This window comes from Eurytemora carolleeae, unplaced genomic scaffold (assembly GCF_000591075.1).
Source record: "Eurytemora carolleeae unplaced genomic scaffold, Eaff_2.0 scaffold935, whole genome shotgun sequence".
NCBI classification, from domain to species: Eukaryota; Metazoa; Arthropoda; class Copepoda; order Calanoida; family Temoridae; genus Eurytemora; species Eurytemora carolleeae.
This window is the reverse complement of record NW_019396820.1, coordinates 106,534-132,114: the sequence shown is the minus strand read 5'-3', so window position 1 is coordinate 132,114 and position 25,581 is coordinate 106,534. Positions and strand designations below refer to the sequence as shown.

The 25,581-nt window shown below is 34.1% G+C and overlaps 2 protein-coding genes across 2 annotated transcripts; both read left to right on the top strand.

Moving 5' to 3' along the window:
- Positions 1-111: 111 nt before the first annotated feature.
- Positions 112-14,001, top strand: LOC111709028 (DNA polymerase delta subunit 2). Its single transcript, XM_023482601.1, has 15 exons — positions 112-571; positions 1,755-1,808; positions 2,261-2,351; positions 3,197-3,290; positions 3,949-4,013; positions 4,359-4,454; positions 5,929-6,102; positions 6,579-6,664; positions 9,201-9,275; positions 9,467-9,570; positions 10,020-10,084; positions 10,966-11,060; positions 11,562-11,621; positions 12,307-12,418; positions 13,362-14,001. The coding sequence occupies exons 1-15, from the start codon at positions 519-521 to the stop codon at positions 13,536-13,538; spliced, it is 1,401 nt and encodes a 466-aa protein (XP_023338369.1). The 5' UTR covers positions 112-518; the 3' UTR covers positions 13,539-14,001.
- Positions 13,997-25,561, top strand: LOC111709030 (translin-associated protein X). The gene is made up of 12 exons (XM_023482603.1): positions 13,997-14,173; positions 15,163-15,212; positions 15,483-15,641; positions 15,905-16,008; positions 16,734-16,842; positions 17,350-17,391; positions 17,496-17,590; positions 18,794-19,049; positions 19,989-20,052; positions 20,902-20,981; positions 23,989-24,075; positions 24,978-25,561. Exons 1-12 carry the CDS (start codon positions 14,014-14,016, stop codon positions 25,083-25,085), a joined length of 1,314 nt encoding a protein of 437 aa, XP_023338371.1. The 5' UTR covers positions 13,997-14,013; the 3' UTR covers positions 25,086-25,561.
- Positions 25,562-25,581: the final 20 nt, after the last annotated feature.

Sequence of the window (25,581 nt, the reverse complement as noted above, 5' to 3'; positions counted from 1 at the left end):
TTAAGTTCTATTGTACACTGTACACCATTTAACTGTTCTATTGTACACTGTACACCATTTAAATGTTCTATTGTACACTGTACACCATCTAACTGTTCTATTGTACACTGTACACCATTTACTGTTCTACTGTACACTGCACACCATTTAACATTTTTAGCAAAACCACACATTATTTTGTTCGTTTTGCTGCACAGCATCCAACCCACCTACATAATTGTTTATCATATTCATCAATTATGGACGTTAACACAATATCATCATCATCTCATCATCATCATTGTCAATCATGCTCTACGTAGTTCACATAACTCATCATCAATTGATCATCTATATTTTATTTTACTGTTTAACATATATAAGTTGCATCATCATAATATTAATCATCATTCCATTTTGTTAACGCGACCTTTTTAAAAAATAAATGTATATTGTTGTTAAAAAATAACATTTTAATGAAATTAACGATGTGATAGTATTGTGAAAATAAGTTGAAAATTCTAACATTTACAGATATAATGACAGTTGACTGTGACAGTTTACTCTCTAACCCTCTGTCTTCATCTGTGAGGTATCTATAAATATAAAGTAGTAATATTTGTTTGACTTGGTGTCTGTTTGTTTGTTTGTTCGTATGCCCAATAATAAATTGTGAATCCTTGACCTATTTGCCTCAAATTTTGATAGGGATGTCTAGTATGTATATACACCATGAAGCCGTTTAAAGCGTCTTGTGCTACCTTTTCCAGAACTTTAGCTATTACTATTACTTTTCAGGTTAAAATTCGTGGATTTTAAAAAATAATAAATATCGACATTTTTCCTTGCGAAGTTTGTCAAATTTGACCATTTTCCTCAAATTTTGATAGGGGAGCTCGGTACAACCAGAAAAATGTTCTTAGTTTGGTTTAAACACTCTTAGCAGAATGTTATGACTTATTCAGAGAATGTTCTTAGTTTGGTTTAAACACTCTTAGTTGAATGTTATGACTTATTCAGAGAATGTTCTTAGTTTGGTTTAAACACTCTTAGTTGAATGTTATGACTTATTCAGAGAATGGTTAGTGTCCCTGCAAAGCCAGATTCCTATTTCCAAGCTAGTGAATTTGCCTGACAAATATTTTGCTCGTTATGACAGGAAAATATAAACAAAGCCTTTAATATTTTGTTCAAAATTTATCTAAATTACAATATTATTCAATAAATTTTTTAATTCAATTTTATTGAAATGGGGAAAATAAATGATTTTTAGGGAAAAATATACAAATTTTAGGGTAAAAGTATGAAAAAGCATAAATTTTGAAAAAGCTTGCCTTTTGATGTCTATGGGGGGGGGGGAGGGGTAATTCTTAGAAATATAGAGTATACACTCGTGTTTTGAGCCTTTGAAATAAAACTTATATCTTGGGGAAAAATTCTTAATAATTGGTTTTCGTAATTGATGGAGAGTGGAAGCATTCGTCAGAGAGATCACAGACTATGTCTGAGACCCGTTTGGACTGAAAGATGGAGCCCTAAAACGTATCCAGTAGAAATTCTGTGTCTATTGTCTATACATTCTCTTGGAATGTATAATTTATCCAAAGAATCCTTGATTACACAAAAGACTACAATAGTACAATTGTGATTAGGACATTGCTCTTAAAAAATGAACTAGGGGAGCCACTTATTATTCTTAGTAAAATATACCTCACTGAAAAATAATGGATGAATTGAAGTTGATTGATGGATTAATATTCTCTTTCTTCCTCTAGAGCAGAGGTGAGGTTGAACCGAAGCACTGCTAAATATGAGAACAAGAGCGAGAAGTAAGTTTTCACCAAGGAGTATAGAATAGACCAGGGAGATACAATTGACGCGGCCCGCCCTACCATATGATTATACATGATTTGCAGACGGTACTCCATTTGTATAAGAAATATTCAGAATAGGTTATTGAATACGCGGTAATTGTACATCAGACATATGTTTCTTATTCAAATGAAGTACTGTCTGCAAAGCATGTATAATCATATTTTAGGACGGACCGCGTCAGTTGTATCTCCCTTCTATTCCATGTTACTTGGTTTTCACGCTATAATATGGAGTTTAGACACAACCATAGCAATTCGTCATTTGGCTAGAAATAAATTTGAAGCCAATTTTTTAACAAATAAATTGGAATGGTTTAGTTTATATTTCTTGTCTGTAAGAATTAGACTTTGATAAATAGAAAGTGAACAAGAGACGATTGGGAGAAATTATGCCATTCTTTTTGTAGGTTTCGAATTTCTAACCGTGAATATAACAAACAGTACTGTGAAACCTACAGTGTTAGGTTGGATACTATACGCAAAATGATTATTCCTCAGGTAAAACCTTTGAAACAGGGCAAATGATTTTGTGCCCCCCCCCCCCTCCTTCTCTTAATACACGTAAAAGCATAGAATTACTAAACACAACAAAAATCAACAGCCCGACTGATTTTCTCCTCTAGAAGTAAGTTTGGTGATGTGGGGAATGGATTTGTTAGACTTTGAAGATTTGGAGTAAAAAAGAACAACGAAATAGGGAATGTTAACTTAGAGGGGTTTTCTCATGAAAAAGATTAAAAAAAAAGATTCAGCTAATAATACGCTTAAGGAAATAAATTTTAGAGTGGTTAGTGAAAATGATTCATAAAGAAAATCACATAAACACGACAATGAATTAATTATTGGGTTTAAAAATTAAATGCTAAATAAATTTTAAGAATTGAAAACTAACTAAGTTTTGGCAGTTTCTCTTTTGCAAGTAAGTTGTTCACTTTATGAAAATATTATGCGTACTCTTCATTGCTTAGGATCCTGATCCAAGGGGTAAAATATCAAACAAAAACTGCAAAAAACTTTTTTACTCGAAAAACCCAAATGTGAAGTTTTGGAAAAAGAGAGATTATAAAAATTTCCTCATTTATGAATGGTTCATCAAGTTTTAGGATAAAATAAGCGAACAAAATAAAACAAATTTTGAAAATTATTTTTTGTTAAAAAAATTCAGTAAATCTTTAAGAAATGACCTGGATCCGGATACATTTTTTTCCGGTGCGGATCCAGGATCCGGTTCCGGATCCGCATCAAAATTAGAAGGATTCTTAGCACTGGTACTCTTATTTTTATTCCAATTCATAATATGAAAAAAACTCACAATTTCAACGAACAAGCTCTATTTGTTGTAGGCTAAGAAACTGCATGGGGAGAAAATCGTCGTCCTCCCTCTGTCAGAACTTAGAGAGGACACTGATGCTGCAAGAGAGGAAGATATTCTGATAGGTAAAGGATATTTTCCACTGCCCTTAATCCGGATCCGTTGGATCCGCAAGATTTTGGCTTCCTGGAATTTTACTCTCAAAACCCAAATCTGAACTGTTAAGAAAAGAGAGAATATAAAAATCTCCTGATATCTGAATTGTTCATTAAGTTTAAGCATAACAACAAGCGAAAAAAAGAAGAAAAATAGTTTGACTATTCTGCTTTGTTGAAAAAATTCAGTAAATCTTAAAGGAATGTTCATGGATCCAAAGCGGATCAAGGATCCGGATCAGCATCATAATTAAATGGATCTTATGCATTTATTTTCTCATCTTAAAAGTTTTGATGGAATTGCTGAATTGAAGAAAATAAATGAATTTGGGATAAAAATTATCTAAAACAGAGGGGTAAGGTGTGAGTTAATAACATATCTTAATAAAAATATATATACCCCGCGTGTTACTTTTAGGAATACTAATATACTAAAATTTAGTTAAGGATATTTTTTTTTTTTGAAAAGTCCCCCGGTCGATTTGCTGTTTTTTTTTGAAAGGGGAGGAGGGGGGGGGGAGGAAATAGGACTTTTCTTTCAAAGTAATTTCAAAAATGAAAATGTTTTACATTTTGGTCTTAGCATTTAAGAATAAAAACTACTTGGATGTAACTATTGATAACTTAGTTGGTACACTGTTTAAGCAGCAGGAGAATAAACCCAGTATTCTGAAGGAGTTCTCTGAGGATCAGGTGGGATTACTTTTCAGTACAAAATACCTTTCAGGACAAAGAAAATGTCAAGTCTAAAGGCAATACAATTATGGCGAAACATTTTAATAGAATCATTGGAATCATTTCGAAGAGCTAAAGATGTACTCTAGGACATGCTTAAAAGATTGATTAACCCTAACCTAGATTGTTAAACTTGAAAATGGATTGATTAACCCTAACCTAGATTGATAAACCTGAACCTAGATTGATAAACCTGAACCTAGATTGATAAACCTTAACCTAAATTGTTAAACCTGAACCTAGATTGTTAAACCTTAACCTAAATTGATAAACCTGAACCTAGATTGATAAACCTGAACCTAGATTGACAAACCTGAACCTGAAAAAGAGAAGTATACTGCTGAAACTGACAGCTTGGTTTTAGAAGATGAAACAATGAGAGTTAAACTCATTGGAAAGGTAGGAATACTGATGATATTGATTTGTTTTTGATATCATTTGAAAAAAGATATTGTTAGTTTCCCCACAAAATTCTTAAATTCCCTACAAAATTGTTAGATTCACCATAAAATTGTTTGATTTACCCTAAAACTGTTATATTCACCACAAAATTACTGGATTTACCACAAAATTGTTAGATTCACCCCAAAATTTCTAGCTTCCACACAAAATTGTTAGATTCACCATAAAATTGTTTGATTTACCCTAAAACTGTTATATTCACCACAAAATTACTGGATTTACCACAAAATTGTTAGATTCACCCCAAAATTTCTAGCTTCCACACAAAATTGTTAGATTCACCATAAAATTGTTTGATTTACCCTAAAACTGTTATATTCACCACAAAATTACTGGATTTACCACAAAATTGTTAGATTCACCCCAAAATTTCTAGCTTCCACACAAAATTGTTAGATTCACCATAAAATTGTTTGATTTACCCTAAAACTGTTATATTCACCACAAAATTACTGGATTTACCACAAAATTGTTAGATTCACCCCAAAATTTCTAGCTTCCACACAAAATTGTTAGATTCACCATAAAATTGTTTGATTTACCCTAAAACTGTTATATTCACCACAAAATTACTGGATTTACCACAAAATTGTTAGATTCACCCCAAAATTTCTAGCTTCCACACAAAATTGTTAGATTCACCATAAAATTGTTTGATTTACCCTAAAACTGTTATATTTACCACAAAATTACTGGATTTACCACAAAATTGTTAGATTCACCCCAAAATTTCTAGCTTCCACACAAAATTGTTAGATTCACCACAATACTGTTAGATTCCCCCCAAAATTGCTAGACTCCCCACAATATTGTTAGATTCCCCCCAAAATTGCTAGACTCCCCACAATATTGTTAGATTCCCCCCAAAATTGCTAGACTCCCCACAATATTGTTAGATTACCCCCAAAATCGTTAGATTCCCCCAAAAATTGTTAGATTCCTCCAAAATTGCTAGATTGCCCCAAAAATGTTAGTTTTCCCAAACACACTGTTAAGATGATGTTAGGTACTTTCCCAGAGGCATTTTCTGAAATAACAACTTCCCAAGGATATTTTCCCAAGTGGCAACTTCCCAAATGTGCAGTTTCCCAAGCAGCCATTTCCCAATTCTGTCCTAGCCACAGAGGCCCCAGCCTGTTCTAGCCGTGGTGCCCGAACCCTAGCCCATCCTTGCCACAGCACTCGGCTCCCATTGCAGCCCGCGGCGCCTCAGAGGGCCTAACCTTACCTTTGGGAAGTTACCGCTTGTGAAATTGCACATTTGGGAAGTTGCCACTTGGGAAATTTATACTTGGCAAGTCACCCTTGACAAATGTCTTCAGGAAAGTACCTCACACCGTTAAGATTTCCCCCAAATTGATAGATTCTCCACAAAATTTATGATTTTCCCAAAAATGGATGAATGCTGTAGGTGACCCCATCCTTGTTGGTGAACGGAGTAGTGGTTGGATGTTGGGGTCGTGAGGCTAGCGGCGGGAACTTCGACGTGAAGGAGCTGATCTATCCACTCATACCCTCTTCAGATACCCAAGGGGAGGAGGTTTCTATCTGTATACTCTCAGGACTTAATCTTAATGGAACAGAGGTAAATACAGTGAAGGGTGCTAAATCATTGGTTGATAGATAAATTCACAAATCACAAATTTGAAAACTGTAAACAGTTGGAGTCTCTATATCAACTAATGTATTTGAGGTTTATATGTTATAAGTTAAAGTTAATCGACATAATTACAATTCCTACTTAGTTATATATATCACATGATTAAGACAATCATGTTGCGTATTTACGTAGTTAAGATAAGGGCAATCCCTCAGGTAGAATTCCAAAAGCCAGAAATCGGAATTCCGATCAAGAGAAATTGTATAGTTATTAACTGATGAAAACTAAGATTAAATGATTGTAATTGAACAACTCATGAAGTAACATGGAGAAACTGAAAATTGATCCATTGATAAAGTGATAAATTAACTGATGAACTAATAAAGTAAATGATCAACTGATAAAGTAATTAATCAACTCATAAAGTTATTGACAACTAAATATTAACATTCAATTTCCAGGGTGACTGGTTGGAGTCTGCTCAGCTTGCTGTAGACTGGATATGTGGTAGCGCTGGGGGATTAGCAGATCAGGAGATAGCATCCAGGTTGATTATTATAATATTAGCTGCTATAGACTGGATATGATAGCGTCCAGGTTAGTTATTAGAATAATAGCTGCTATAGACTGAATATGATGGCGTCCAGGTTAGTTATTAGAATAGTAGCTGCTATAGACTGGATATGATAGCATCCAGGTTGATTATTAGAATAATAGCTGCTATAGACTGGATATGATAGCCTCCAGGTTAGTTATTAGAATAATAGTTGCTGTAGACTAGATATGATAGCGACCAGGTTAGTTATCAGAAAAGTAGCTGCTATAGACTTGATATGATGGCGTCCAGGTTAGTTATTAGAATAGTAGCTGCTATAGACTGGATATGATAGCATCCAGGTTGGTTATTAGAATAGTAGCTGCTATGGACTGGATATGATAGCGTCCAGGTTTGTTATTAGAATAGTAGCTGCTATAGACTAGATATGATAGCGTCCAGGTTAGTTATTATAATAGTAGCTGCTATAGACTGGATATGATAGCATCCAGGTTGATTATTAGAATAGTAGCTGCTATAGACTGGATATGATAGCGTCCAGGTTAGTTATTATAATAGTAGCTGCTATAGACTGGATATGATAGCATCCAGGTTGATTATTAGAATAATAGCTGCTATATACTGGATATGAAAGCGTCCAGGTTAGTTATTAGAATAATAGTTGCTGTAGACTGGATATGATAGCGTCCAGGTTAGTTGTTAGAATAGTAGCTGCAATAGACTGGATATGATAGCGTTCAGGTTAGTCATTAGAATAGTGGCTGCTATAGACTGGATATGAAAGCGTCCAGGTTAGTTATTAGAATAATAGTTGCTGTAGACTAGATATGATAGCGTCCAGGTTATTTACTAGAATAGTAGCTGCTTTAGACTGGATATGATAGCGTCCAGGTTAGTCATTAGAATAGTAGATGCTATAGACTGGATATGATAGTGTCCAGGTTAGTTATTAGAATAGTAGCTGCTATAGACTGGATATGATAGCGTCCAGGTTAGTTATTAGAATAGTAGCTGCTGTAGACTGGAAATGATAGCATCCAGGTTGATTATTAGAATAATAGCTGCTATAAACTGGATATGAAAGCGTCCAGGTTAGTTATTAGAAACGTAGCTGCAGTAGACTGGAAATGATAGCGTCCAGGTTGATTATTAGAATAGTAGCTGCTATAGACTGGATATGATAGCATCCAGGTTGATTATTAGAATAATAGCTGCTATAGACTGGATATGAAAGCGTCCAGGTTAGTTTTTAGAATAATAGTTGCTGTTGACTGGATATGATAGCGTCCAGGTTAGTTATTGGAATAGTAGCTGCTATAGACTGGATATGATAGCGTTCAGGTTAGTTATTAGAATAGTGCTGCTATAGACTGGATATGATAGCGTCCAGGTTAGTTATTAGAATAATAGTTGCTATAAACTGGGTATGATAGCGTCCAGGTTAGTTATTAGAATAGTAGCTGCTATAAACTGGATATGATAGCGTCCAGGTTAGTTATTAGAATAATAGCTGCTATAGACTGGATATGATGGCGTCCAGGTTAGTTATTAGAATAGTAGCTGCTATAGACTGGATATGATAGCATCCAGGCTGGTCATTAGAATAGTAGCTGCTATTGACTGGATATGATAGCGTCCAGGTTAGTTATTAGAATAGTAGCTGCTATAGACTGGATATGATAGCGTCCAGGTTAGTTATTAGAATGGTAGCTGCTATAGATTGGATATGATAGCATCCAGGTTGGTTATTAGAATAGTAGCTGCTATAGACTGGATATGATAGCGTCCAGGTTAGTTATTAGAATAATAGTTGCTGTAGACTGGATGATATTTTCTTCTCTTGAACTTTACTAAACGAAAAAAGGAGAGTCCTAAAATATACAAAAGAATTAAATCAAAATAAATACGATAATTTATTTGCACACTCAAATATAGTAAAATTAACAAATATGCAACTAAATAAGTGAAGTCAATGCTTATAGGGGCAAATTCAAAGAGTAATTAGCTAGATGACTAAATAATAGTTTTGGCTTAAAGGACTTTAGTGGTACCTTACAAAGCTTTGTTGGATCAAGAATGCACGAGATATTCATCATTTACTTTTTATAAAAAAAATTTTTTTTTTATCCAATACAAGTTTCATTTTTCAAGTAACATGAGGTTTTCTGGTTCAGTTAAAAAGGGGGAAATTTCCCTGTTTTTACTTTGTACCTAGAATTTTATAATTACAAGGCTTCCATTCGATTTTAATTTAATCACTGCTCTTTCTGAAGCATTTTCTTTTCTAAAATTTTTTTTCCCTGGATTCTAAAATTAAATTTTGTTAAATTAAATTTTTAAAAGTCTGATCATCCATAAACCTCTTCTGAGTTCTGGGGTCATGTGAGGTCCCACAAAAAAATTTCGCCCGATCGGTTCAGTCAGTTATTAAACAGAAACAGAGGGACAGACAGATAATCAAAGTATGGGGGGTCTTCAGATCCTCCCTTATCTTATCTTATATTTATAGAATATTTGTTATAATCAGGGTTGAACGAGTTATTCTAGCTGGAGACTGTCTAGCAGAGTCTACAAGGAATAAGGAAGATCTCACCAGAGCCAGGTAAAATATTCTAGCTGGAGACTGTCTAGCAGAGTCTACAAGGAATAAGGAAGATCTCATCAGAGCCAGGTAAAATTCTGACCTGGTCATTTTTTCTTATTATTATTATTTCAGTTTAAAATGGTAATCATACTTGTTATATGAAATATTGTGTTAATGGTAGGTATCTAACGCTTAATATATAATGTTAGGTATTTGACGCTGAATAAGCAGGCAGGTAGTGTTGACGCAATGCGTCAACTGGATGACCTGCTTGTACAGCTTGCCGGTAGTGTCAACACAGATCTACTGCCAGGTAAAAAAACAATAGCCTACCTTTACTTTGACAATTTTAATCGTCATCAATAATTACTACTTTTATGTCGTAAATGTTTCAATACAGTTTATTTCAAAGAAAGTGATTACTCGCATCAAACCTCATTTTTCTATTCCCTTAATATTTGAAACCAGATGGTGTAAATCTTAGAATTTTTTAGAAATATTTAATCTAGCACAACATCACACACAACATCAGTTGGAAAGAAAGAAAATAAGAGTTTGAGGCAAGTGATATTAGTTCCTTTACCAATTAATCAATGGTGTGTGATCTAAAAGCCGCCCCAATTTTAGAGACAGAGACCACTAAAATACTCCATTATTTGGTTTGGTCTCGAAATTAATAATTTTGAGATAAGCCTTTCCAGGGTTTACGAAATGCGGGACATAGATTAGTATAAAAAAATAATAAATTTTTTTATTGTTTAGGTGAGAATGATCCAGCAACTGGTATTCTCCCCCAGCAACCTCTACATAAATGTATGTTCCCTCAGGTAATGATAGACACAGCAATAGTTATAAGGGACCAATAAAAATAAGAATAATTTGAAATATAAGATAAAAAACAATAAAAACAGTGCTAAGGATCTGGAATTTCCGGATTCGTTGGATCCGCATTTTTTTGGCTTTCTGGGTCCGAAACCACAAAAGCATGTGGACCCAAGGGGAGAAATATTAACCAGAAACCGTATTTAAAACTTTTTGCTCCTAAAACCCAAATCTGAACTGTTAAATAGAGATATTGTTAAAATTTTCTCTCTTTCTGTTCAACAAGTTTTATCATAAAATTTAGCGAAAAAAAGCAAAAATATAATTTTAATTTTTGTTCATAAAATCAGCAAATCTTATAGAAATGTTCTAATTTAGTGATTAGTTGTGTACCATGCTTTAATATTTTTATATTAACGATAATAGAAATTACTATAAAAAAATTAAGATAATATTAAGAAATTTCAAAGACAATAAAAGGAAAGAAATAAAATAAAATAAGAATGTAATGATAGAAATTAGAAATGATGATAAATAACAAAAGTTATGAAAATAGTTTGATTAAAGATGATTGTTAAGATTGAATATGTTTACTATGAGGGAATAGTTGCAATTTTTGAAAAATGCAATAACAATATTTTCATTGGTTTTGCATGAGTTGAAATTATATAATTTCCTCAGCATCATAAATCTATTTGAGCGCTCGTTGTTTTTATTTGAAGTTATGAACCATTCAGAGATAAGGACATCTCTTTTTTCAACAGTTCAGGTTTGAGTTTTGAGAGCAAAAGATCCTGGATCCGGATCCAGGAAGCCGAAATGTTTCGGATCCTAGGCACTGCAATATGAAGGCTAGAAAAAATAGATTAATTTAAATGATGTTAAGGCCAGCGTGTTCCCAACCTTCCAGAGTGTAACAAACCCGTACAGTTGTTCGGTAGGGGGTAGAGAAGTTCTTGTACTCTCAGGACAATCTATTGGGTAATTAAATCATTATTATACTTCCAAAGTTTTAGTTACGGACCCTTTACTCAACGTATTTATAAACACTGGTTAGCACTTAATTTTACTTAACTCTTGATACCATTTAGCTCTCAGTTTAACTTAACTCTTGACACCGTTTAGTTCTTAGTTTAACTTAACTCTTGACAACGTTTAGTTCTTAGTTTAACTTAACTCTATGCACCGCTAAGTTCTTAATTTAACTTAACTGTAGACACCGCTAAGTTCTTAATTTAAATCTTGATACCGTTCAACTCTTTAGTCTGAACTCATCTTGACTCATGATAATATTTGCTCTTAACTCTGGACACAGCTTAACTCTTTACTTAAGATGCTAAATAGCTTTTAACTTAACTCAACTTAAATAAAATGGAATTTTCCCTCACACATCATTCTTTCTTAAACTTAATCAACTTTACCCAATTTTCTTATTTATTTATAGATTTTTCCCCCCTAAATTGTTATATTTTATTTATTTAGAGATATTGTGAAGAATTCTGATTTGTCAAATACTATTGATATTCTTGAAAACCTAATCAAGTAAGTATTTATTTATTTATCTTGATTTAGATAGAAGTCTGTCTTCACTTAGTCCATTTTCGATTTTCTATAAACTTCGTCTTTAAATTTTTAATAGACTGAAGGAGACATGGAGNTTGAATTGAACACTAAATTCAATATTGAATTGAACACTAAATTCAATATTGAATTGAACACTAAATTCAATATTGAATTGAACACTAAATTCAATATTGAATTGAAACACTGAATTCAATATTGAATGGAATAATAAATTAATTTGTTTTCGTTGTGAATTGTAAATTTTGGAAATGTCTCGTAAAGGATTGGGCGCACATATTTCGAAGGATTGGCTTTAGGAGCGAGTATAACCCTGAATTTTACACATTGATTGTTGAAAGATTTCTTTTTAATAATCAAATCAAATCAATACTTTGAGAACCACAACATTGTTGACTAGGAAGACAAAATTAAGCAATCTTATGTGTACTTGATGTTGTTATAAAGCAAACATTTACTATTAGCTTAAGTCAACTTATTTAAACAAGGTTGTTTTGTTTTATGTTCATGGGCATATTCAAAATCGTAACTTGAGTCTAACAGTCGTCTTCCTATTCCACCGTTTTATGGACGGGTCTACTGTAATGAAATAAAGCATTGCTTCGTACAAATTGAAAACTCTAATCGTGTTTTTTATAAATATTAGATGCGGCCATGTTGCTCCTACTTGTCCTGACACCCTGGGGTGTTATCCAACCTACCTGGAGGATCCGTTCGTTCTTCAAACCCTTCCTGATATCCTGGTAGCCAGCAACCAGGTAAAGTTTAAAGCTTCCTGATATCCTGCTATCCTGCAACCAGGCAGTGCTAAAAGCTTACTTATGTCCTTGTAGCCAGCAACCAGGTACAGTTAAAAGCTTCCTGATATCCTGGTATCCAGCAACCAGATAGTTTATAGCTTCCTGATATCCTGGTATCCAGCAACCAGAAAGTTTATAGCTTCCTGAAATCCTGGTATCCAGCAACCAGATAGTTTATAGCTTCCTGATATCCTGGTATCCAGCAACCAGGTACAGTTTAAAGCTTCCTGATATCCTGGTATCCTGCAACCAGGTACAGTTTAAAGCTTCCTGATATCCTGGTAGCCAGCAACCAGGTACAGTTTAAAGCTTCCTGATATCCTGGTAGCTAGCAACCAGGTACAGTTTAAAACTTCCTGATATCCTGGTAGTCAGCCACCAGTATTCGTAATTTCAAGTAGCTCTTTATTTAAAGAGTGTCATGTCCTATTCACACCGGTAACTTAAAGCGTTGATCAAGAAAAAATGAGGTATCCATGTTTTTCTCTTTCAATATCTATTATTTTCAATTAGGGGTTTCCAAAAACTGACTTGAACATTTTAGCTGCAGACAATTTTTCTGGATACTGGATATCATCTAATTACACAGTTTTCAAGTGAGACAGACGACAATATCTTCCACAATATTGATCAAATAAAGGTTATCAGTTCAGGGTTGTTAATTAGGCATACCCCGTTTTAGTGGAACACTTGTAGAATTCTAACAATTCATGTTATTGTTTCTGTCGCAGAAATCTGCTTGTTACTTGTACAGAGAAACCACGAAAAATTTTCGAGAGAAAAATAAAAATCTGTACAATACACCCTGTTGGGGAAAAAATATGATTCTAAAAGGGGGGGGGGCAAAAATGTGAGTCACAGAACCAATTTAAACCAATTTCACAATATTTATTTTGTTAAGGCTGAGTATAACTTCAAGAAGATAGTTGTGAACGGGAAACCTATTCTTCTCCTCTCCGTTCCCCAGTTCTCGTCCTCCAGGGCCGTGGTACAGATCAGCCTCCACACCCTCGAACCTTCTATCATCGAGTTCGAATCTCAACTCGAGATATCGAATAGTCCGGAACCGAATAAATAATATCTACATCTACCAAAATCCAGTATTATGATATTGAAGTGAAGAAAAGAATTGTTGTGAAATTGAAAATAGTTTTATCGAAATGTTCTTGCTTAAAATGCTGCTATTTTATGTATGTATGATCTTCTCTCGAATATCTCATCTTCATTTCTCCCACAGTAGCTTTGATCTGAATTCAATCGATTAATCAAATTTAAAGAATAAATGGCGGCATTGGGACACGTCGCCAAAGTAAGAAAACAAAAAATATAATGTAAACATGTACTCATTTAGGCTTTTTATAAATGTTTTATTAACCAATAATCAAGTTTTATGAAATCAATGTAAATGTACGAATATTTTATTTACCAAACATGTTTCAAATTTTCTTTTTCTTTCAATTCTCTGCAACCGGTTAAAATCGGTGACGTCATTATGTTTGGGCCTTAAACACTGGAATTTGTAAATTTGTATTATCTTCAGATTTCTCAAAGATATGGTTGACGATAACGAGAATAAGGCCGGTGGGGCGGAAGGAAGACCGGTTGGCGGAGAATCTAGGGAGGGCCGAGGCGGACGGAACGACAGGCGTGGTGGAGGATATGGGGCTAGGAGGTGGAGGTGTCCGGACCCTAGTTGTGGAAAATATAATTCGGGTATTAAACATAAAAAGGGTATTAAAGGGACTGTAAGCGTAATTTTAAGTGGCCGGTTTCCAGTAGCGTAAATAAGGGGGGTTATTGGGATTACTTATCAGCTTCTTGAAGGGATTGTACGCGTAATTTTAATTGACCCTGACCCTCCATGCAAAGATTGTTTGCAGTGGTTTGCTTGAAATCTTATTCTGATCAAATCTGTGGAAAATACTGTGGTTTTCTGACTCGAAAATGGTTTATTCATGCGAGTTTCTTCCTTGCTTTTTTTTAACAAGAAATTCGCAAGTTACTTTTACAGAGAAACTGCAAAAGAAAATAAATAATTTAGAGAAACAAAATCATTGGTATTTAATTCATTCTTGAAATAAGACACGGATTTCGAGAGTACCGTTAGTTATCGTACATTGATATCTTTGCATGGAGGGTCAATTGAAATTACGCTTACAGTACCTTTAATAGATTTTTCAATGTGTTTCCTATTTGTGAAAGCAAAATTTTGTCATTTCAGTCTTATATCGTAATACCTCCCTCGGTGTCGTATCGTTTGCGCTAATTATTGATCGGACTAACGTACATTCGCAAGAACGTTCATTCGGAGTAACGTTTTATTTGAGGGTTAGGTTAGGTTAGGACAATTTCTGGGTCGAGCGCTGAGGCTAGGGGGCCGAGCGCCGCGGCTAGGACAGGCTAGGGGGCCGGGCGCTTTGGCCACAAGTGTTACTGATCAGCTGACTTTAGAGCAAAAGTACGTTAGTTCAATCGGACATTAGTGCAAACGATATAGCATCCCTCCCTCTATCTGTACAACCAGGAGACGTAAACTTATGATATTTCAAACTTAGACTATTGGATCTAACAGTTAGCCATGCTTGTAATCCAAAGGCCTGCTACATCAGTTTGTAAAAAAAGGATTGAAAAATTAAATTTTGTACCGAGTGTTTTGTTTATCCTCGACACAGAGTTTACTGATCTAATGACAACTTATTCAGGGGAAAATGAGAATTGCAAGCAGTGCAATACAAGCAAAGTACTCGCGAAGGTATGAAATTTAAATCTAATTCCTATGCGATCTATTAGAACGACTTTCACAATATAACGACTCATTATCGGCTTTTAATAGGCTTTAATCGGTCCATGACCAGTATCTAACTAATAATTAATTATTAATTCTTTCGAAATTCAAGGTAAAACCCCATTTTTGACCTTTTTTAGCACAATAAGTTCTATATTTTTTTTTTAATGCATGGAAAATCTTTTGTAAAATATAACATTGTTTTTCATTATACATTTTTCCAATTTTCTATTTCAGAAGATTGATGAGCAGAGACAGGAGAGGTCGGGTGGTTGGGGGCGTGGAGGTGGAGGACGTGGACGTGGAGGAGGACGTGGAGGTGGTGGACGTAGGTTTGGAGGTCGGGGTGAGAAACAACCCCCGTCCGATTGTCCGATTGTCCGTATGTTTGAAGGGGTAAATATTAAAATCAAGTTTTATTAAACCCTTTATACGTATATTGGAAAAGTTTACTTTACGTAATGCTGGACAATAATTGGGGGTTTTACGTACAACAAAAAAAGTTTTTGTTTTAATTTTTTGATTTTATTATTGAGTATTGCTTGATAGATATGGCGATTATATGAATATTTCAGTTGTTTGCAGAATTGTATCGGGTGGATTTAAGATTATATTGGGCAACTATCTGATTGATTGATTGATTAATTGATGTGTTGTAGGTCCGTGAGGTGCTGGATGCCCGTCATGATAAGATGGAAAGGATTGTTAAACTGAGCCGAGATATCACCATCGAGAGCAAACGGATTATCTTCACTCTTCATAGGTTAGCTTTACCCAAGATTTTATATAAGGTTAGATACTCTGGATGCGCTTCAATCTAGGTAAATGTCGTCGTTGTTGCATTGGACACTAAAACCTCACATGACGTCACTGATAAGTGATACTTAACGAAAAGACAATTTTTTAAAACTATTGATTGTGCTAACAAGTTTGAAGCTAAAAAATGCAATTCTAATTCAAGTATTTAATCTTTGAAATAAGCAGTGACGTCATATTAGGATTTAGAGTGTCCATTGATATGAAGGTGGTCTTTACCTACATTGGAGCGCATCCTGAGTATCTTACCTCATTTTACAACCTTAGTTTAATATAATTTCAATCAAGTGAATAGACCTTAATCGGATTTTAAAGATATTATTTCTTTTGCTTGCATTCCTTTTATACAATATACATATAGTAAATGCCATACTCTTACAACTTTTTCCCAAACTGTATCAGTCCAGGCACAACTCGTCCACTATCCAAGTCAACCACGACACAACCCACCTGGCTCTAAATGTCACAAAGGGACACAAGCGTAGCTTATCAGTCTAGCTATTACTCAGTCTCTAAATGCCACACTATTTTATAAATTATTCTAGACCATTAAGACGTTTGTATTATGTGTAATTTTACTGTAAGAGTGCAAAAATCATATCAGGTAGGCGTGCTGCGCAACTACCAGGCAGGCGGCTGGGCCACACCATTTAAATTTTTTGAATTATTTAGGATAAAGAGTGAAGAGGACAAGGATAGTGTCCTCTACGAGGCCGAGGGAAAGCTGAACAGCCTCAAGAAGGAGGTCTGGAGGTACCTGGCCATAGAGCTCAGAGGGGAGGTAACACTAGTTTTTTAAAATAAGATCTGTGATTAAAATCTAGATTTTATTTGAGGGGTATATTTGGGTGGGGGATAAAAATGGTCAGCATCCCCTTACTCAAGGAGAATTGAATAGAAGGAGGGGGCGATAGGGTTTCCGTACACTTTGCTGTGACGTCTTTGTACTGCTGAAGAACTAGTTTTTGCGTAACAATAATAATAAAGATTGTAAACAATAACACAAATGATAAACAAACATCTGGCATTTCTGGTGGTAGATGAAGATTCACCGTATACTAACTCATGTTTGTTTACATTAGATCTGCTGCCTTTGTTATTGTTGTTACGCAAAAACTAGTTCTTTAGCAGTCCAAAAACGTCACAACAAAGTGTACGGAACCCTATCGCCCCCTCCTTCAATTCAACTCTCCTTGCTCTTACTGATGCTAACTTTTTTTATTTTTTTTTCAATTCATCGATAAAATATTTAAGTAATTTCGAGAAATGTATTTTTGTATATTCTTAGGACGATTTTCAGTTTCTTCGCAACTATACAGCAGGTCTTCAGGTAGAACATTCTTTTAGTTTGATAATTTATTTATATTTTTGAGGTTTAAAATTGAAATTTTCGTTTTTTTTAGATAATTAATTAATTATTGTTATAATATCTAGGAATGGATTGAAGCACTTTCATTTTATCATTTTATTTGTTACAACCGTCTCATCACGTGGGAGGAGGTTCAGAAGGAACTAGTTTTCCAGTACAGGTAGGGTTAACTACAGTACAGGTAGGGTTAACTACAGTACAGGTAGGGTTAACTACAGTACAGGTAGGGTTAACTACAGTACAGGCAGAGTTAACTACAGTACAGGCAGGGTTAACTACATTACAGGCAGGGTTAACTACAGTACAGGTAGGGTTAACTATAGTACAGGTAGGGTTAACTACACAGGTAGGGTCTACAGTACAGGTAGGGTTAACTACAGTACAGGTAGGGTTAACTACAGTACATGTAGAGTTAACTACAGTACAGGTAGGGTTAACTACAGTACAGGCAGGGTTAACTACAGTACAGGTAGGGTTAACTACAGTACAGGTAAGGTTAACTACAGTACAGGTAGGGTTAACTATAGTACAGGTAGGGTTAACTACATTACAGGTAGGGTTAACTACAGTACAGGCAGAGTTAACTACAGTACAGGCAGGGTTAACTACATTACAGGTAGAGTTAACTACAGTACAGGTAGGGTTAACTACAGTACAGGCAGGGTTAACTACAGTACAGGCAGGGTTAACTACAGGACAGGTAGGGTTAACTACAGTACAGGCAGGGTTAACTACAGGACAGGGAGGGTTAACTACAGTATAGGCAGGGTTAACTACAGTACAGGTAGGGTTAACTACAGTACAGGTAGGGTTAACTACAGTACAGGTAAGGTTAACTACAGTACAGGTAGGGTTAACTACAGTAAAGGCAGGGTTAACTACAGTACAGGTAGGGTTAACTAGAGTACAGGTAGGGTTAACTACAGTACAGGTAGGGTTAACTACAGTATAGGGAGGGTTAACTACAGTACAGGTAGGGTTAACTACAGTACAGGCAGGGTTAACTACATTACAGGTAGGGTTTACTACAGTTCAGGTAGGGTTAACTACAGTACAGATAGGGTTAACTACTGTACAATTAAATTCAGTTTAATTTTATTCAAAGTTTTTGAGGTTCACGAGCCTCGGGGGCTTTTAAGTTTTGGATGTTGATAATTAGCACAAAGGTTTAATCTCTATTTATTCACGATTTGGGTTCATGGAAACGCCTTAACATAGAAATGCCTCAATATGGAATATGACCAAAAAAGAGCTGTAACCCCTCAAAAGATATAATTTTGATGCGTTTCTGCGGTTTTTTTTCCAAAGAGGGGGTTGGAAATAAAATCTTTTTTAATTTGATCAACTGTTATTCATTTTTTAGAATCTCCACTAAACGCAAGAATATTGTGAAGAATATCTCTGAAGAGGAGAAAATCGAGGATAAGGAGGAAAAGGAGACTAATAATAATGACGGAAAGCAAGGTGAAGAGAACGATGAGAAAAAGGATGAGGAGAACGATGAGAAAAAGGATGAGGAGAAAGATGAGAAAAAGGATGAGGAGAAGGACGAGGGGAAGGAAGAGGAGGAGAAGAGAGATAGAGAGAAGGATGAAGATGGTAGAGATTCTCCGGACCAGGTATTTTAACATTTATACATTTAGGATTTTACGGTTTTTATGTTAAACCCTTTCTCTAAGCGCACTAATGATTGAGTTTTCCTTGTTTTTCTATCTGATCATGATAATTTTTAATTGCAGTTCAAATTGTGATTTACGAAATCATGCTGGAGAAGTAATGAATGAAATTGGAAGACTTTTTATAACCAAAAAATACATATATTACTAACATGCAAATTATATCCTGTTTTGCTTTTATTTATCAGCTATGCATAATAATGCATTATCTGGAACTAACCATGACCCGTATTTATTTGAAATAAAGATGATAAAATAATCGCAGGAAATGCTTTAAAATTGATGTTTGCTTAAAATGAGGCTGACAGTATTTTCTTTTCTTGAAAATCTATTGAAATTTTATCCAATTTTGAGAGAATTTTATCCGGTATTTTCTCAGAATTTCATAATCTTGGGTATAACAAGTTTCTTATTTGTTCCGAGACGAAAGAGTAACATTTTATACCGAAGCTTGTACATCATAAAAAACGGGAATTGTGCAGTGTAACAATGTCGGGACACTGACTCATTTTAAAGTTGATTTTCTAACTTCTGAGTCTAAAACTAAAGAATAAAATGTTCCGACTTAAAACAGCTGATGACCAATGGTTACGAAATATCTTTCCGTAAATCCCTTTCTCTGATAGGTTAAGATTTTTCCCGGGAAATTCAAATTTCCGTTCACGGTTATATTGAGAACGTTTAATATTTAAGAGCAACTCATTATTTTACAGAACTTTTAAACTGTAACTTAAATTTCGCGCATTCTTTAGTTTTAGACTCTGGTAAAACAAAATTATTTCTTATAACAACATCAAATACACATATGTTCGCGGACATGTCGTCTTTCTAGTTCACAGCTTTATGTGTCTCACTGTTAATGCTAAACCAACTTTTGTTTAGTTTGAAGAGATGAAGATTACAGTGCCTCAAACTGATTATATTCTCGGTCTAGCTGATCTTACAGGTTTACTTAGTTTTTCTCTTTTAGGAAAAATAAAAAATGAGGTTTCTTTCCTGGTGAAAAATATAAATTGATAAAAATATCTATTTATGTCATTGTAAACGGAGGGAGCTCAAGCCTACAACCTAGATTGAAGGTTTGACAGCGATTATTATTATTATTATTAATGGGTAAAATTTTAAGTGCGAAAAAGTTTTTGCCGGGATTTTTATTTTTTCTAGTTTGTCTAAGATCAAAATGAAAGTATTTTCACACCGAAACGCTTTTTTTGCACGCATGATACCCATTTCAATAACATATATAGTTTTATTCAGTTTTACTCAAAATGTTTAAGAGCAGGTCTATAAAGTTACTTAATCACCCTGTTGAAGGGTGATTAAGTAACTTTATCACCCTACAATGAGACAAATTAGGTATGAAATTTGAAATTTTAACAACAGGATGAAATACTTTTTCACCCTGTTGTAGGGCGATAAAGTCACTTAATCACCCTACAATGGAAAATATTAGGTGTGATAAATTCCATCAAATTGACCATACTTTATTTAGAAAACTCACGAAGAATTTTCTAATTTGTAATTGTGAAAACATTTTCAAAGTTGATAATTACAGTTTACACCTACGATCTATCTATCTTAACCTAGTTTACCCTTGGTTTGTGCGTGCATATCAGACACGTGGATTTTGTGTGCTTGCTCCCGTAGGCAGTCTATGTTCCCCATTTATTGTTATGGTGTATGTGGTTGTATTGTGCAGGGAGAGAGGGGGGAGGGACGTTCAGAGTTTTCAAATCAATTAAGACCCATGATATTTAAATACAATCAAAGAAATTATTAGAGTTATTATTTTCAGGAGAGCTGATGAGGAATGCTATTAACAGCCTGACCTCGGGAAATCTAGAGGCTTGTTTTATTCTCTTGACATTCCTTCAGGTAATTTATAGATAGTATCCTTGATCTTGTATCAACGGACAGTCCTTTATTAATGTCCTTGACATTTTATCAATTTCATAAGACTTTGCATTGAAATTTTTAATTTGTAGACTTTGCATTGATTTTTTTAATTTGTAGACTTTGCATTGAATTTTTTAAATTTGTAGACTTTGCATTGAATTTTTTAATCTGTAGACTTTGCATTGAATTTTTTAATTTGTAGACTTTGCATTGAATTTTTTAATCTTTTTAAAATCTAGATATTTATTTACGTACATTTTATCAATTTCATAAGACTTTGCATTGAATTTTTTAATCTGTAGACTTTGCATTGAATTTTTTAATCTGTAGACTTTGCATTGAATTTTTTAAATTTGTAGACTTTGCATTGAATTTTTTAATCTTTTTAAAATCTAGATATTTATTTACGTATCATCATCATAGTTTACAAGATTGTTAACATGGATTTAACACAAAACTTTCTTACGATATTTTCTTTGTAAATACAATTATAAATATATAAGTTCGAAATTCGAATTTTAACAGATACATTAATTTTCGTTTTTTCATGTCTGAATTGCTGGTAAATTTATATTCAAGTATTGGTAAGGCAGCAGTTCGAGAGAAAATACTACATTATATATTAAGGGTAGCGTTCTTTTATGAAATCTGACTGTGAGATATTACATACACAGTGTGTGTTATCTCTTATTAGAAAAGGCTACAATTAACAGTGTGCATGCTTTCACATAAACATACACGGGAGCGAGTTTCCATTTTTACATTAGAGGAATTTAATGTGAGCTTCAGAACGAGGAACATTATCCGTTCTTCGTTTATATTGAGGCTACATTTTACGCGAAAATATGTAAGTTCATTTATGTTGAGGCTTCATAAGCAGGCGAAAGAAGGAACACAATAATTAATACGATATACGAAGGAACATAATAATTGAGAAATTTAATAAATGCGAACATTGATGGTTCGTCTTAATAATATTGAGGCTTCATTAGCATGGTGTCCGAAGGGACTAGATATTTAAAAAATATACTAAATACGAACATTGATGGTTCGTTAGTATCTTTTAAGCTATGAAGCAATTATGTTAGCTCGTTGTATTGAGCTATAAATTAAAGATAGCGTTGCTGCGTAGTTGTCCTATCTTCTTGAGACATCCTGGGTCTGTCGGTTCAGGAGGCGTTGCAGTTTCATCAGACTGAATCAATAAAAAGATAATTAGTTTATTTTTAAATACAATTCAGATTGAGGAGGGAAATTCAGTTTTTGGCTCAAGTCCTTATAGTTTGCGGATCATTCTCCCAAAACTTTCAATAAAGATTTATTGATTAAACCAAATTATTTCAGATTATTTATTTAACGGGACAAAATTGCAGTAGTAGACTTTTATATCCGAGATATCAAATTAACGGAAAATAGATAAAAGAAAAATTAGTTTTTTGGATTCAAACAATTAACTTTAGACTTTAAGTTGAAATTACTTTCCGTACACAATTTAAATTCTTAAAATTTTAAAATTCTATTAGATAGCGTGTACATTAGTTTCGGTTCAAGAGTTTCAACCTTTACAGTCCAAAATGTTCCGTGTGCACACCCCTGCTCTCTGTATATATAAAAAAAAAGATTTAGAATTCATTAGTGATGTAGGGGATCCTCACGGGAGCTTATGGAAATATATTTTTTACCGTTATTTTTCGCCGAGAAGTACCGATATGAGGTCCCCCAGCTCCTCTGAAGTTCGACAGATTCAAGGATATTCTCGCACTCATTCATCTTCTCGGGTACGGTTTACTAGGTAAAGAGAGGACTGTTTAGAAACGGAAAACAAGAAAAATTTCTTCCATTTTCCTTTAACAGCAAGGCCTTCGGGATTATGATTGAGCGTGTGGGTTGCATGAATTCTTAATATGTAGACTTTACATTAAACTTTTTAATTTGTAGACTTTGCATTGATTTTTTTTAATTTTCAGACTTTGCATTGATTTTTTTTTTATTTGTAGACTTGGCATTGATTTTTTTTAATTGTAGACTTTGCATTACATTTTTTTTAATTGTAGACTTAGCATTGATTTTTTTTTAATTTGTAGACTTTGCATTGATTTTTTTTTAATTTGTAGACTTTGCATCGAATTTTATTTAATTTGTAGACTTTGCATTGATTTTTTTAAAATTTGTAGACTTTGCATTGATTTTTTTTAATTGTAGACTTTGCATTGCATTTTTTTTAAATTTGTAGACTTAGCATTGATTTTTTTTAATTTGTAGACTTTGCATTGAATTTTCTATTTGTACACTTTGCATTGAATTTTTTTAATTTCGTAGACTTTGCATTGAATTTTTTTTAATTTGTCGCCTTAGCATAGAATTTTTTAATTTGTAGACTTTGCATTGAATTTTTTTTAACTTGTAGACTTAGCATTGAATTTTTTTTAATTTGTAGACTTAGCATTGAATTTTTTATAATTTGTAGACTTTGCATTGAATTTTTTTTTAATTTGAAGACTGCATGGCATTTTTTAATGTTAACTAAACTTTTTTCACGTTTTAAATTTCTCTGTCCCAGAAATCCGCATTTCCCTCCTAAACTTACATGAATTAAAGATTTTAAAATTTTGTCATCCGCTCATATTTTTCTTAAGTCAAATTTTTTGAATTTCAACGTTCCCTGAAAAGCTTTTAGATTACAATTCTTTGAAGCTGCTCATATATCTTAAATCTATATACAGATGTAATCTCTGCTTGTCTGTCTGTTTGTTTCTCCGATCATAACTGATGAACCCCTCGACCAATTTTCCTCAAATTCTGATTGGGGAACACGGGAGAACCACGGGGATGTTCTTTTCTTTGTTTGAGATTCTAAGTTGAGTGGGTCGACTTTTAACGGAAAAAAAGCTAAAATCGTAATTTACGACAAGGGGCGGGTAAACGTCGGGACCAACTATGACTCCTCTATGTTCACAAGCTAGTATTCAATATATGTTTTGTTTAGAATATGCATGAAGGGTTTCTACAGATCCCTGATACCCCCTACCAAGTCAGCAAGAAGATGTCTACTCTCAAGCAGAGTATGCGCAAGGTGGGTGTCTTTGTCTACAGCCGTCCAGGGACACCACGCTGAGACAGAAAAATTCAAATGACATCTTACATATTGTTTATACAAGTTAGGGAAAACATATCGATCTCTAAAATAGAATGCTCGTGAAATTATTCTTTCAATTAGTTTGGAGGTCATCGTTGTCAATTTGTATATTGGTAGAATTCCTTTGGAGTCAACCAAAAATAGTTCTGATGTGAAAATGGTCCGAAATTAGCGATTTTCGCCTCTCATTGGCTAGTCGGCGCTAGGATTGGATAACTTCCCCTGATTTAGGACGTTAAACCCGTCAAGCTTTTAAGTTTATTCAGTGGATCACTACCCAAGAGGTATCTAAAGCAAAAGTTTTGACCTTAGATCCAGTTAAAAAAATCACCTGCTTTTGTTTCTGAATATTTTCAGCAGTGCTTAGGGCCCATTTAATTTTGATGCGGATCAGGATCCGGCTCCGGATCCTGGATCCGCACTTGATCCTGATCCAGGTCATTTCCTTACTGGATTTTTTTAACAAAAAATAATTTTCAAATTTTGTTTAAAGTTTCTCGCTTATTTTTATCATAAAACTTGATAAACCATTCAGAAATGAGGAAATTTTTATAATCTCTTTTTTTTAAAGTTCAGATTTGGGGTTTAGGAGTAAAAAAGTTTTTTTTGCAGTTTTTGGTTGATATTTTACCCCTTGGATCATCTGGATCCAGGAAGCCAAAATCTTGCGGATCCAACGGATTCCGATCCGGATCTGGATCTTACGCACTGATTTTCCGCATTGAATTCAATATTTTTTCCTTTTTTTCATAATTTTCGTGAAACAAATGAAAGTATTTGATTGATTCTCATTGAAGAGTTTTACATTCGACAACACTTTTTAAATAACATTTGTTTAGGTTGAAGACGCCTGCTATGCGATCAATGTTCGTGGATCGGAGATACCGAAGAGTCATCTCGCCGATATATTCGAGAGATCGGCCGACGCCGAAGACGGTTACGAGTAGTAAATCCGCCAATGTTTTCAATATGTTTAAATTTCCGGTTTTATAAAAATTGTTCTTGTCGTTAAAACCGTAAATCGTAAACTGAATCGTGAAAATTGAATCAACGGCTAAAAATAAGCCGATTCTTACGTTTTTCTTATTCTAGATCACTACGTATTGTTCATGATTGATCCAGTGATTACCGGAACGGCTGTGATGAAAAATATTTGTCCAATTTTCACAAATGCTAAAAATGTAAATTGTAAATTTTTGATTCGTATATTTTTACTCTGCAATGCTGTTAGGTCAATTTGAACAGTTCTCTTTTGGTAAATTTTTAGATTTATTCTCTTTCCAGCAAAAGGGTTTGAATTAAAGAGCTGACCGTGAATGAAAATTCCGATTTTCTAGCGCCCCTTTCAAATTCTAAGCATTTTATTTTTGAAATTCTGTTGTGTTTTCAGATTTGAAGGAATAAAGATTTAGTTCTCGTCAAATTTTGTAAATTTTTGATTAT

What these genes read in the sequence shown, in the direction of transcription:
- LOC111709030 (XM_023482603.1), top strand. Translation starts at nt 14,014, where the DNA reads ATGGTTGACGATAACGAGAATAAGGCCGGTGGGGCGGAAGGAAGACCG. An exon ending in GTAGAGATTCTCCGGACCAG is followed by an intron (nt 19,050 to 19,988) that starts GTATTTTAACAT and finishes ACTTTTGTTTAG; the next exon opens with TTTGAAGAGATGAAGATTAC. An exon ending in CGGTCTAGCTGATCTTACAG is followed by an intron (nt 20,053 to 20,901) that starts GTTTACTTAGTT and finishes TATTATTTTCAG; the next exon opens with GAGAGCTGATGAGGAATGCT.
- LOC111709028 (XM_023482601.1), top strand. Translation starts at nt 519, where the DNA reads ATGACAGTTGACTGTGACAGTTTACTCTCTAACCCTCTGTCTTCATCT. An exon ending in TTAATCTTAATGGAACAGAG is followed by an intron (nt 6,103 to 6,578) that starts GTAAATACAGTG and finishes TTCAATTTCCAG; the next exon opens with GGTGACTGGTTGGAGTCTGC. An exon ending in ATTCTTGAAAACCTAATCAA is followed by an intron (nt 11,622 to 12,306) that starts GTAAGTATTTAT and finishes TATAAATATTAG; the next exon opens with ATGCGGCCATGTTGCTCCTA.